The sequence below is a fragment of the Heteronotia binoei genome, chromosome 20, assembly GCF_032191835.1.
Source record: "Heteronotia binoei isolate CCM8104 ecotype False Entrance Well chromosome 20, APGP_CSIRO_Hbin_v1, whole genome shotgun sequence".
Classification (NCBI taxonomy): domain Eukaryota; kingdom Metazoa; phylum Chordata; class Lepidosauria; order Squamata; family Gekkonidae; genus Heteronotia; species Heteronotia binoei.
Window position 1 is genome coordinate 24,940,032 of NC_083242.1, and position 14,485 is coordinate 24,954,516.

At 46.7% G+C, this 14,485-nt stretch overlaps 1 protein-coding gene across 1 annotated transcript; it reads left to right on the forward strand.

Annotated features, from left to right (window-relative positions):
• The first annotated feature begins 1,721 nt into the window (after nucleotides 1–1,721).
• On the forward strand, nucleotides 1,722–2,391 carry BHLHA15 (basic helix-loop-helix family member a15). Its single transcript, XM_060260723.1, has one exon. The coding sequence runs from the start codon at nucleotides 1,746–1,748 to the stop codon at nucleotides 2,262–2,264; it is 519 nt and encodes a 172-aa protein (XP_060116706.1). The 5' UTR covers nucleotides 1,722–1,745; the 3' UTR covers nucleotides 2,265–2,391.
• Nucleotides 2,392–14,485: the final 12,094 nt, after the last annotated feature.

Genomic DNA, 14,485 nt, shown 5'->3' on the forward strand with positions numbered 1-14,485 from the left:
CATTTGCCAGTATCCCTCTCTTCACCATGCTTTTGCAAGCAGCGGGAGGAATTGTCAGGAGGTCTGATGGAGCTCCTACAGGCCATGGAAGCTGGGATGGGCTCTTTCATGTGTGGGTGATGGAGAAGAAAGGGGATTGAATCCAGCAAGTTGGTCCTTAATATTTATCGTGGAACTTATCACCAGTAAGGCTTAATAGGTGTGCTCAAGGCTGAATTTTGAAAGTGCCATACTTCATTTTTTAAAAATGAGAATGCCAGTTTTTGAGGTGCAATTTCACTCGGGAGAGCCAGTTTGGTGTAGTGGTTAAGTGTGCGGACTCGTATCTGGGAGAACTGGGTTTGATTCCCCACTCCTCCACTTGCACCTGCTGGTATGGCCTTGGGTTAGCCATAGCTCTGGCAGAGGTTGTCCTTGAAAAGGCAGCTGCTGTGAGAGCCCTCTCCAGCCCCACCCACCTCACAGGGTGTCTGTTGTGGGGGAAGAAGATAAAGGAGATTGTAAGCCGCTCTGAGTCTCTGATTCAGAGAGAAGGGTGGGGTATAAATCTGCAGTTCTTCTTCTTCTTCTAGATCAAATGCACCTTATGCCCTGCCAAGTACGCAGAGCAAGCGGAATGCTTTGCATTCACACTAGTCTATTTTCTTTGGCAGGACCTCGAGGTAGAAGTTGTCCAGGGTGCAGGCTGCGCGATGACCTAAGCTCTCCATCTCAGGCTGAAGCTCTTTTCAGTGGATAGCCAAGTTGGCCTGCAGTTGGAACAGCTAGGTTTGAGTCCAGTTGCACCATTACACCAACAAGCTTTTCTGGGTATCCTGTCCTGGATAGCTCAGGCAAGGCCAGTCTGGGAAGCTAAGCAGGGCTGGCCCTGGCAAGTACTCGGAAGGGAGACCTCCAAGGAATACCAGGACTGGGATGCAGAGGCAGGCAATACAAGCCACCTCTCTGAAAAACATCCTGGCCCCACTAGGGGTTGCCATGATTTCCAGGCATGCAAATGCATAAACACCAATACTAAGCAAACCCAACCAAGGGTAGCCAAGTTGGCCTGCAGTTGAACAGCTAGGTTTGAGTCTAGTTGCACCATTAGGTGGAAAGTGCTGTTAAATCACAGCCAGCTTGCGACAATCCTGTAAGGTTTCCAAGGCAAGAGACCCAAAAGAGGTGGTTAGCAAGTGCTTGTCTCTGCAAGCAGCCCTGGATTTCCTTGGTTCCCCACTCAAGTACTAACCAGGGCCGACCTTGCTTTAGCTTCTGAGATCCTCTAAGAAATAGTATTTCAGAAAGCTAAAGTGACATTTACAGCCTCCTGTGACCTGGACCATGCAAGTCAGGGTAGGAAATTCTTTACTGAGCAATACATTTAGCACTAAATCAAAGGATCCTAAACTGTGGCCCAGGGACCTTTCAGAACAGTGGTTTTCAGTGTAGCAGAGGAAACTTGTATTGTGATTTTATGGTAACTTGTCATATTTCCATGCTGCATGCTAAACTCCAGTATGTGGTCTGTTCCAGTGTTCTGTGTCCTCTTCTGTACTGCAGGAGGAGGACCTTAAGGCTGTGTCCCTCCAGTGTTACTGCTCTGTGGTCCTGGCCGTGTGACTTCTGTTGACTTCTGCTGGAATTCTGGCACAATCAGCAGCCTATGGATGGTCCTCTATTTAAAACAGACCTCTGTTTAGACCCAGGAACTCATTCCAATAAAGAATAAAGGTGCTGCCTCATTCCCTTGTTTCCCACCAACCATGAAGGCCAAAGGTAAAGGAGGAAAACGTAGGCACGTGGTCCAGGAAGATGCTGCCCAGCAGGACCCAGCCCAGAAGAAAGACAAACTGAAATGTTCACGGCGGCAGGAAAAGAGGAACAAAGAGAGCAGCAAGACCTCTGCACGGTCCACAAAGCTTCCCTGGAGCAGCAAAGACCGGCGTTTGCGACGCCTGGAGAGCAATGAACGTGAGCGTCAGCGCATGCACAACCTGAACAATGCTTTCCAGGCCTTGAGGGAAGTCATCCCACATGTCAGGGCAGAGAACAAGCTGTCCAAAATCGAGACCCTCACCTTGGCCAAAAACTACATCAAGTCTCTCACCTCAACGATTCTCAGGATGTCAAATGGACACCTACCTTCTACCGTTGACGGGTCCAGTTCTGGCAGCAGATCCAAACTCTATGAACATTATCAGCAGCAATGTGGGGAAGAGGAGTCCACAGAGCAGCTTCAGAAGTATTCCACCCAGATCCACAGCTTCCGGCAAGGTAGCTAAAGTCAGCTGCCCCTTCTAGTTTGAGATTCAGTTCCTGGAGAAGTTCTGAAGTACTCAAGCTTCTCAGTATAATCTCCCTCCCTCCTCCTCTTGCAAACAAGTGATGCTGTTGTGACCCTAGTAGAAAAGGTTCATGACTTCACCTAATGCAGGCACTTGCTGACACTTTTCATGCCACCCACTAAGTGTTGCTAGAAAGTGAGTGGAGCCAGGGGGCTTCCAGTTGGCCGCTAGAGATCCAGTCAGCCAGTTGGCTTAAAATAGCATTGTTTCTGTGGCAACTGGCACCACATAGTTGGTTTTCTTTTCTCTCACTCCTCTTTAATGGTGCCTTTTTCCAATTACCCTCCCTTTCCCCTGCACTTGGACTTCCTCTCTGTATGTGGCTCCATCTCCTGCAGCACCCCTTTTGTGGCTGGCCATTGTGTGGTTGTGCCCACCAGCCTTGTGTCAGAATTCCAAAGGTGCCCACAGATTCCAAAAGGCTGGAGACCCCTGCTCTAACGATTATGAGGGATCTTTTGAAAACGGGACACATCCAGAACTTGATGCCTGTCCTGGTTATCCGCCCATCTACCTGCTTCCCTACATGGAAATAACAGTGGTGCAAATGCAGAGAAGCTAGAAAGGTGGCTGGATCTAACAAGGTCCAGGATTGGGGGAAATGCTGTTTTTAAAACATGTCTTGCCCTTTGGCATTTACATTGCTCCTTTCCTTTTCCATCACCTCCTGGCTACTGACTTGGTGGTGCCGGGGAAAGCTCCCTCCACCTGAAGCACTCCCAGGCAGGGCAGACCATGCTGAGCTAGAAGGACCAAAGATCTGACTTGGCACTCCATGTGGGTACATGAAGTTGCCTTCTGCCAAGATCAGGTTCTTAGGCTGGAGCCTTTCGCATCGCCCATCACCTGATTCTTTTAACTCAAGATACCAGGCAGAAAACCTGGTGGTTTCTGCATGCAAGCCTACATGCTCGACCCTGTGAGCCACGAAGCGAACATTCAAGACGGTAACATTCTTTCATCAGATCCAAGGCAGAATGTATGATGTGTCAAAAGGACTTTTTAGTATTTATCATTATACAGCACTAAGCACAATGAAGACTTGAAGGTACTGGTAGTGTTTTGTTATAAGCTCTAAATAATAAAAATGCTAACTAATATATTTGCAGGTCTTGCAATCTGAAAATACAGAGGGATTTTGGGAGGCGGGTAGATGTATTCCTAATTTATTTTATTTTATAATCAAGGTGCAGTTGATTAAATTAATTCTAGGCCAGTATGGAATTCTTGGAAAATCAACTTATAATATCTTGTGAAATATAATTTAAAAATAAAAGGTGCTCTTAAAGCAAAGAGAATTACAATTCATTAGTTCTTGGTTTGTTTTTTTAAATGGACACATTATGGGCTAGTATTATTGTATTTCCAGCTTCTCAGTCTCCCACATACATCCTTTGGCAGATACCACAAGAATCCAAGAGCATCAGGGAGAAGGTATTACTTTTGCTGAATCATTTATTTTATTTGAAACCCCACCATTTTTTCTCTACTCAAAAGGGGGAGGGGCACAATGGGGCACATTAACCTCACAACAACCCTATTGGGTAGTCCAGGCTGTGGCAGACCTTGGCTTGCCCACCACCATTCAGGGAATTTAATAGTAAAGGGTGGATTTGAACCCAGTACTCACTGTCCCACATTGTCTGTAGAGTCTCAAATCTGGATTTTCTTTTCTGCATTCTGCCAACCATTCTTCTACAGTGAGAAAGTAACACTTAAAAAAAACTCCAGCTATATAGCTGAAATGTCCAAAGTAGCTAAAATGGATACAAGGATTCCCAGCCCTTTTGAGCCTGTGAACATCTTTGGAATTCTGATACATTGTGGTGGGCGCAGCAGAGCCAGCCACGAAATGGAGCAAAGATCCTTGTGCTGTGCTAGCACAGCCAATCAAATCTTCACTGCTCCATCAGAAGCACTGCTGGGCAAAAGCCTGCTTTCTAAAAACACTTGGTGGGCACCAGAAAAGGTGTTAGTGGATGCCATGGTGCCCACATAGGCTTGCCAATCCCCAGGTCCCAGCAGGGGTTCTCCTGCTTTCCCAGGCTCCTTCCCGCTCCCAGTCAGCTGGCCAGCGGGGGGAAGCCCCTCCCCAAAGCCCCCATGTGCCTTTCCACCTCCGGAGGCTTCAGTCTCCGATTGGAAAGGCTTCCTCTTGGGATGGTGTGTCTGTGTTACTTGGAAGAAGTTGGCTGCAACTCGTGAGTAGAGAAGCCAATCCCTCACTTCAGAGTCACCAGAAACGGGGGAGGGGGGGGGCAAGGGAAGGAAATGTCTGCTGGGCACTTCATTATTCCCTGTGTGGAGATCGATTCTCATAGGGTATAATGGGGAATTGATCTGGAAGTATCGGGGGCTCGGAGGGGGGGCTGTTTTTTGAGGTAGAGGTACCAAATTTTCAGTATAGCATCTATTGCCTCTCCCCAAAATACCCCCCATGTTTCAAAAAGATTGGACCAGGGGGTCCAATTCTATGAGCCCCAAAAGAAGGTGCCTCTATCTTTCATTATTTCCTATGGAAGGAAGGCATTTTAAAAGGTGTGCTGTCTCTTTAAATGTGATGGCCAGAACTCCCTTGGAGTTCAATTATGCTTGTCACATAATTGTCTCCGTCTCCAATGTCTCCTGGCTCCACCCCCAATGTATCTGGCTCCACCCCCAATGTCTCCTGGCTCCACCCCCAAAGTCCCCAGATATTTCTTGAATTGGACTTGGCAACCCTATGCCCACAGGCACCATGTTGGGGACCCCTGAGTGAGAATAATATGCCTTATATTTGAAAGAGACATTCTTCCTTCTCTCTTTCACACTTAAGGGCATGCCTTTTCTATCATCGGGCTTGCTGTATAACGTGTGATGATCTACAAACTAGTAAAATGTATGTTTTTTATATCGGAGAAAAGTACCCGGCGGGGAGTGGAGCAGAGATAGGCAAAGGCAGACAAGGCCCAGCAGCACCTGCTGGAATATAAACAACAGGCTCAACCACTTTGCGTTTTAATGGCAAAGCAAACAAGCCCTGGCAGCTTTGGAAAGGAGACAGAGAAGGGCTTTGTTGTGATGTTTGAGACAAAATGAACAAAGGAAGTCCTGCTGCTGCTGCTGCTGCTACTTCTTGGAAGAGAACAGCTGCAGAAGAAGCACCTGAAAGGGGCTCCACGTTGAACTTATTTATCGGTGCATCTTCCAACAGGCCCTTTAAAGCAAATGAGTGCTGCATCCCCCCCTCCCCCTCAATGTCATAGACCTCTTTAGGATCTTTTTTGTCCTGGAAGACACATTTTGCATGCATTTTTCATAGTATTAAGGCGGAGCTTTTTAAAAAGTTTGACATAATCTTTTCACAAGGTACCTCATCAAAAACTCCTGAGTAAACTTGGCAATCATGGGATATGAGGATGGGTTCTCTTCTGGGTTAAAAACTGGTTAAATGACAGGAAGCAAAGAGTAGGAATCAATGGACATTTTTTTTAAATGGAGGGAAGTGAGCAGTGGGGCCCCATAAGGATCAGTATTGGGGTTGGTTCATTTATTCATGAATGATCTGGAACCAAGGGTGAGGAGTGCAGTGGCCGAATTTGCAAATGACACCACATTATTCAGGAAGGTGAAAACCCAGGCTGCTGTGAAGACAGCTCCAAGAGGACCTCCACAAACTGGGTGAGTGGGTGACAGTGTGGCAAATGAAGTTCAGCGTTGCTAAGTGTAAGGTGATGCACACTGGGGCAAAAAAAATCACAACTTCAAGTATAGGCTAATGAGGCCTGAACTTTCAGAGACTGAGAGGGGAAAAGACTTTGGGGTTGTACTGTGAACCCAGTGTGCTGCAGTGGAGAAAAAGGCAAACTGTATGCTAGGGATTATTAGGAAAGGGATTGAGAATAAAATGGCTGCTATTGTTATGCCCCTGGAGAGATCTAGGATGCAGCCTCATTTGGAATAATGTGTACAGTTCTGGTCACCATGTTTCCAAAAGGACATTGCGAAGCTGGAAGAAGAAGAGAAGATACTGGATTTATACTGCATCCTTCGCTTGGAGTCTCAGAGTGCCTTACAGTCTCCTTTCCTTTCTTTAACTCTCCACAATAGACACTCTGTGATGTAGGTGGGGCTGAGAGAGCTCTGAGAGAATTGCTCTTGAGATAACAGCTCTGCTGAGAACTTGTAGCTGACCCAAGGTCACATCGGCAGATGCCCAGGGAGGAGTGGGGCATCAAAGCTGGTTCTCCCAGATTAGAGTCTGCACTCTTAACCACTACACCAAACTGGCTTTCAAGTACAGAGGAGGGAGACCAAGAGAGTTGGAACATCTTCCCTATGAGGAAAGGCTGAAGAACCTGGGACTTTTCAGTTGAGAAGAGAGCCAACTAAGGACAGGCATGATAAGTTTATAAAATTATGCTTGGAGAGAGTTAGACAAAGAGAAATTTTTCTCCCTCTCTCAAAAATACTACAACTTGAGGGCATCCAACGAAGCTGATGGGCAGTAGGTTCAGGACAGCAAAAGGAAAGACCACTTTACACAGAGAGTGATTAAAATGCGGAATTTGCTGTCAGAGGATGGAGTGATGACCACAGTTTTACAAGGCATTAGATAGATTCATGGAGGATAGGTCTATCATGGGGACCGAGTGGAACCTCCATGTGCAGGAGCACTAAACCTCTGAATCCCAGAGCCAGGAGGCCACATCAGCCAGGGAGGCCTTGGCCTCTATGTCCTATGCTTGTCAGTTTCCAGGTCCCAGTGGGAGATCCCTTGGTTTTGCAAGCACCTCCCCACCAACAACCAACTGGCCAGTGGGGGGAAGCCCCGCCCCAACAGCCACTGTGTGCCTTTAAATCTCAGCAGACTTAAAAGATGCTTGCAACTGTTTGTGTTTTGGAAGCTGTGTGTGCCTTTAAATCTTGGCAGCAGGAAAGCACCGGGTGGGGTAAGCACCACTTTTCTCCCTGCCCCCCCCCTTCTCATCCTTTTGAAAAATCTCTCTGCCTTGTCTTTGCCAGCTGCAAAGCTGCAAGGTAAACGTGGAATGGATTTTCCATTAAGGTCTCTGTGCCCAGATCGATAGGCAACTGTGTCTGTTTTGCAATGTGTTACATGTTTCATTTTTCAGCATTCCTATAGCCAGCTGAAGCTCATGCTTCCTAGAGTTGTGTCCTTGCAAATAAAGGGCTGATGCTTTGAGCCAGCTCGTCTCTGCTGAATGGACCTGACCTAGTGAGTACTCTAACCTTGGAACCCACAGCCAAAGGGAGATATTACACTGGAGAGCCATTGGGTCGGCCCCAGGTGGGGGGAGAGAAACTTGCAATGCCATTCCATTATTTTCCCAGACTCAGCATTTTATATTTATATTTTCTGCTGTGATTCTTGTGCTTTTTCTTGATGCTTTATTTTTAAAATTGCCTTGCGAAATCCCACTATTCCTCCGCCTTTCAATTTTAAACAAAATATTGCAAGAGTTTTAAACATGTTTGTATTTTCAGTAAAAATTAATATATTTAATTGTGTTTGTCTGTGTCCTTTATAAAGTTTATATCTCTGCTACCTCATATTACATTTTATGACACACATGGCCCAGTCCCACAAAGCTCCATTTGTGTCAGATCTGACCTAACAAATGAGATCGAACCCTAGACTGCTCTCCTTTCCTGTTCCTCTCTGAAGAAGCTGGCTACATTTAGCAACTCCCATGAGTAAATTGCCCCAGTGAGATCACAAGAGTGTGGGCTTGCAAACGCTGTTTCTTATGGCTGTTTTGTGAGTGTATGTGCATGTCCCTTTAAAAAGCCAGGGCGTTTTTGTAGCAGGAATCCCTTTGCACATTAGGCCACAACACCCCTGATGTAGCCAATCCTCCAAGAGTTAGAGGGCTCTTCTTACAGGAAGATTCTTGGAGGATTGGCTACATCAGGGATGTTTTGTTTAATTATGTTTAATTTGATTTATGTTTATGTGGCCTAATATGCAAAGGAGTTCCTGCTACGAAAAAAATCCATGCTTGGAAATGCTTCCAAAGCCTGACAAGGGGATTTGTGAGGGTATGACAAATTTCACTTTCATTTAGTAGAAGTGCAGCTGCCAGGGTAGGCAAAAAAAAGGAGGGGGGGATGAGGAAATGAAGACTATTCAGGGGAACTGTACTGCTGTATTTTTATTTATTTAAGGAATGGGAAAATCTCCTGACTCCACCCCCAAAGTCCTCAGATATTTCCTGAGTCGGACCTGGCAACCCTACTATGCCCTGTTGTTGGCTGTCCAGAGGAACTAGCTGGCCACTGTGTGAGACAGGATGCTGGACTAGATAGACCGTTGGTCTGATCCAGCAGGGCTCTTTTGGGGTTCTTAACAGGAGTATATCACAAGCATCCTGAACTGGATGGCCCAGGCTAACCTGATCTCATCAGGAAATCAGAAGCAAAGCAGGGTCAGCCCCGGTTAGTACTTGGATAGGAGATCACCAAGGAACTTCAGGGTTGCCATGCAAATCATCTCTGATTTGAATCCTAGGATTGCCAGCCTCCAGGTGGGGCCTGGAGATCTCTCACTTTTACAATGGACCTCCAGCTGGCAGAGATCAGCTCCTCTGGAGAAAATGGGGGACTCTACAGAATTGTACCATGCTGAGGCCCCTCCCCAAGCCCTGTCCTTTCCTGGATCCACCCACAAAGTCTCCAGGTATTGTCCCACCCAGGGCTGGCAACCCTAAACCCTACGGGCAGTGCCGGGTTAAATCCTGTGGAGGCCCCTAAGCAGTCAAAATCTTGAGGGCCCTCTTGAAAATTATGTCAGAGTGCCTGCCCCACCGGCCATGACCCCCACTGCAGCTTGCAGGCACTTTCTTAAAAGCCCCCTTGACAAAGCTGTGTGGGAGAGGCAAACTTGGCAATGATGCCAGCAGCAGCTGCACAAGGCAAGTCAGGCAAAGAGCGGCTCAGTTGCTGGCTGGGAGGGCTGCAAGCGGGGGGGGGGGGGGGGGGAGGAACGGGGTAATGAGTATTTCTTATTACTTTATTTATCTCTTGTTCCGAGAGTTCCACATCTTTCTCCCACTTTGACTGTATTATACTTATCATATAATCTTTACTTCCCCTCATAATATATATCTTTCTTGTTAAACCTTTTCTCTCATCTTTCCTACTTCAATATAGTTCTTCCATCTGGGTATCATCCTTAAATATTCCAGAATAATTCTGTTGTTTCAACATACTATATAAACCATTAACACCTAACCAATATTGACTCCCTACTATTCTTAATAAATCTTGCATTGGTATTAAAGTGCCCCGGGTATCATACATATCTTTCACTTTCCTTATATCATTTTCCTTCAGTTTCTCCCAAAAGGTTCTCTCAATTTGTTTTGACTCCCTACTTAATGATTCTAACGGTGCCCATTTTGAAATTGTAGGCATCCACGTTGCCTTCTTTCCCCCCCATATTTTTAGTCCCACTTGTTTTGGTCCTATTGTATTTTTATGTCCCTTTTTATTTCTTGCGTAAATATGCCAAATCTACCTTCTCCTTTATTTATACTATCTTCCCATCTTACCCATTTATCTCTGTTATTTCCATCCAGTTCCATCAACATTTTTATTTGGAATGCTTCACAATATGCTTCCAACTGTGGTACACCCCAAACCTAGTTCTTCTTTTGAAGTATATATCACATTCTTTGAGACTCTAGTTTGTTTCTTTCCAAAAACCCAGTTTCTAAGTACCTTATCCCATACGTTACCTAGATTTATGGCACTCCTACGACAGCAGTCTGCTTTTTAGTGTTTTTTCAGCCGTTTTGTCCTACGCTAACAAACACAGATCCTATTTGTGATTCTTTTTATTTGCTAAAAACATTCCCATGATTCCACACTGCACACTTATATTAAGAATTGCTGCGTCCATTCCCATATGTCTGATGAAGTCTGCTTAAGAGCATACGAAAGCTTACATTCTGAATAAAACCTAGTTGGTCTTAAAGGTGCACTCGTCTACTGCTTTGTTCTATGTACAGACTGTGACACAGTAGAGAGAAGCTTTTACTTACGCAGTTGTTGAGACGGTGGACAGTTTTGGATTTTTAACAAAAGGTATCAGGTAACACCCTGATCACAGAAGCTAAGCAGGGTCACCCCTAGTTAGTATTTGGATGGGAGACCACCATGGAATTCCAGTGTTGCTGTGCAGAAGCAGGCAAGGCCAAACCATCTCTCTTCATCTCTTTCTTTGGGGGAAGGAGAATGTGGGCTGCGGGCACCAGGAATACCCATGGTAAGTGCCACGTTGGGGATCCTGCAATCTGAATAAACCAATATAAAGAAACAGATTCTCCTTCCCATCACTGCTCTGAATTGACTGGTTTTGGCTGCCTCTGTTCACACAGGGAACTGAAGAAGAAGATGATATTGGATTTATATCCCGCCCTCCACTCCGAAGAGTCTCAGAGTGGCTCACAATCTCCTTTCCCTTCCTCCCCCACAACAGACACCCTGTGAGGTGGGTGGGACTGGAGAGGGCTCTCACAGCAGCTGCCCTTTCAAGGACAGAGTCTCAGAGCGGCTCACAATCTCCTTTCCCTTCCTCCCCACAGCAGACACCCTGTGAGGTGGGTGGGGCTGAGAGGGCTCTCACAGCAGCTGCCCTTTCAAGGACAGAGAGCGGCCTACAATCTCCTTTCCCTTCCTCCCCCACAACAGACACCCTGTGAGGTGGGTGGGGCCGAGAGGGCGCTTACAGCAGCTGCCCTTTCAAGGACAGAGTCTCAGAGTGGCTCACAATCTCCTTTCCCTTCCTCCCCCACAACAGACACCCTCTGAGGTGGGTGGGGCTGAGAGGGCTCTCACAGCAGCTGCCCTTTCAAGGACAGTCTCTCAGAGTGGCCTACAATCTTCTTTCTCTTCCTCCCCCACAACAGACACCCTGTGAGGTGGGTGGGGCTGGAGAGGGCTCTCACAGCAGCTGCCCTTTCAAGGACAGAGTCTCAGAGTGGCTCACAATCTCCTTTCCCTTCCTCCCCCACAACAGACACCCTGTGAGGTGGGTGGGGCTGAGAGGTCTCTCACAGCAGCTGCCCTTTCAAGGACAGAGTCTCAGAAAGGCTCACAATCTCCTTTACCTTCCTCCCCCACCACAGACACCCTGTGAGGTGGGTGGGGCTGGAGAGGGCTCTCACAGCAGCTGCCCTTTCAAGGACAACCTCTGCCAGAGCTATGGCTGACCCAAGGTCATGCTAGCAGGTGCAAGTGCAGGGGTGGGGAATTAAACCTGGTTCTCCGAGATAAGAGTCCACACACTTAACCACTACACCAAACTGGCTCTCTGTACAAATTGTATGCGATTGGGAAGAACCCTGAAGGAAAGGGTGGGTGCCCTTCCTTTCAAAAGTTAAACAACAAAAAAGCAATCTCCTCTTTTACGGAAGAGATTTGTAGCACCCGTATTTCCCTCCCCTGCCCTGGATGGCCCCTGCTATCCCAGTCTCATCAGATCTCAGAAGCTAAGGAGGCTTAGCCCTGGTTAGTGCTTGGATGGGAGACCAAGAAAGTCTAGGGTGGCTAAAGGCAAAGGCAGGCAATGGCAAACTGCCTCTGTTCGTCTCTTGACTCGAAAACCCCACGAAGGGTCACCAAAAGTCAGCTGCAACTTGATGGCCCTTTCCAACCCCCCACTCCCTCCCCCACCCCGTTTTTCCACACACCAAAATTAAGGTTTCAAGCATTCATGATTTGGGGGGGAGAGGTTGCTAACCAGCACAAGAGTAGGCCATTTTGAAGCACGTGGGACAGGGCAGGATGGAGACGCTCAGTCCCTGATCCAGAGGCACAGCCGGGTGCTGCCTTTAAATGGAGGGTCTGAAGAGACCAAATGAAATGGTTAAAGGTCTTCTGCCTTTCTGAGAGCAGCTTCGCTCCAAACTCTCTTTTTGGGGGGCGAAACTTTCCTGAAAACGAGACTCTGCCGCAGCACAGAGGAAGAAAGGAGAGCTGTTTAGAAAGGTCACTACAGTTTACTCACAAGAGACTGGCAGCCGACAAACCCTTGGTGGAAAGTCAAATCATTTGCATCATTTAGTAAGAACAGGATAAAGGCTATTAACCGCAGAAGGACTAGGAACAATGCTGCCCTCCCCGCTGGCAAAAAGGTGGCTCGAGAGGCTCTGCGGGGGGACTTGAACTGCCTCCAAGCTTTTGATCCCCTTCGCTCCACGTCGCAGCGATTTTCACGCACATCAATGAAGCCTGGATTGTATTACAGGGGCATTCAAACAGCCCGTTCCAGTCACAATCACAATGCAAGAAGAGGGAGGCATGATCATATCCCATTCAAATCAGGGGGACTGAGAATAGATTGTCCTGTGCTGTTGTTTCAGTTGGATTGGGATCATCATCATCATCATCATCGTCATCATCATCATCAAGGGTTTGGCAAGATAATTGCTTCTGCGTGGTCGTCTCTCTCTCCCATAGGCACACGTGTCTGCCGACTTCACACTGCTGCAAATTCCTGGAGTTGGTACATTTGGTTTGTGTGTGTGTGTATAATATTACGATATAGGAAATACTATGCATAATTAGGCATTAATCTAGTTACCCAATTAATATTATGAGAACATTAAAAAAACCCCCGATGATCTAAGGGCAAACTATGAAAGAGGATTAATTAATTAATGCTTTACGGATCAGGGTTCCCCCAACATGGTGCCCAGCACCTTTCCTGGTGCCTGCCAAAAGTGGGTGGAGCCAGGAGGACTTTTGCCCAGCAGAGCTTCTGGTAGGACACGGGAGAGCTGAGAGATTAGTATTTCTTAGCTAGCTCAACATGTATAGTCGTTTAGAAAACATACTTTAAAACAGTATGTTTGCATTTAAAAGCATCCCATTAACAGAGTGCCTGAGTTGTGCGTACCCTCATTCCCCTCACGTTATGTAGTTGGCTCCACCTTCTGCAACAGACCTTTTTGGGTTGTACGTTACTACCCTGTGTCAGATTTCCAAAGTGCTCACGGGCGAAAAAAGGTTGGAAACCCCTTTTCTACATCCAGCACCAGCAATTTCATTCGTGCCTTGCTTCTAAATCTGATGCTTTCCTCCTCACTTCCTATGAGAAGGTGGCATAAAGTCTGGTTAGATTCATGCTCCCACAACTCACTGGGGCCAGAAAAGTTATGAGGTCTGGTAGGCGAGACCAGGGGACCATCCGGAATACTGGCCATTATCTTCTCCAATTCCCAGCATCCTCATTCTCTCCTGCTCCCTCAGAACCTAAGAACCAGAATGGTTTTCTAAAGAACAAGTCATGTCAGACTAACCTGATCTCTTTTTTTGAGAAAGTGACTACTTTGCTGGATCAGGGGAATGCTGTAGACATCGTTTATCTTGATTTCAGTAAGGCTTTTGATAAGGTTCCACATACTATCCTTGTTGACAAGTTGGTAAAATGTGGTTTGTTACTGTTAGGTGGATCTGTAACTGGTTGACAGATTGTATTGACAGATTGTATTGACAGATCGTATCCAAAGAGTGCTTGTGAATGGTTCCTCATCCTCTTGGAGAGGAGTGACAAGTGGAGTGCCTCAAGGATCTGTCCTGGGACCTGTTTTGTTCAACATCTTTATAAATGATTTGGATGAAGGAATAGTGGTTAAGTGCACGGACTCTTCTCTCGAGAACCGGGTTTGATTCCCCATTCCTCCACTTGAACCTGCTGGAATGGCCTTGGGTCAGCCATAGCTCTGGCAGAGGTTGTCCTTGAAAGGGCAGCTGCTGTGAGAGCCCTCTCAGCCCCATCCACCTCACAGGGTGTCCGTTGTGGGGGGAGAAGATATAGGAGATTGTAAGCCACTCTGTGTCTCTGATTCAGAGAGAAGGACTGCAATTCTTCTTCCAAATGTAAAGTTATGCATTTAGGTAGGAAAAAATCCAATGCCTGGTTATAGGATGGGGGAGACTTGTCTTAGCAGTAGTATGTACAAAAAGGATCTAGGGGTCTTAGTGGATCATACGCTGGATCATGAGTCAACAGTGTGATATGGTGCCTAAAAAGGCAAATGCAATTTTGGGCTGTATCAACAGAAGTATAGTGTCCAGATCACGTGAAGTGATGGTATCGCTTTACTCTGCTCTGGTAAGACCTCACCTGCAGTATTGTGTTCAGTTTTGGG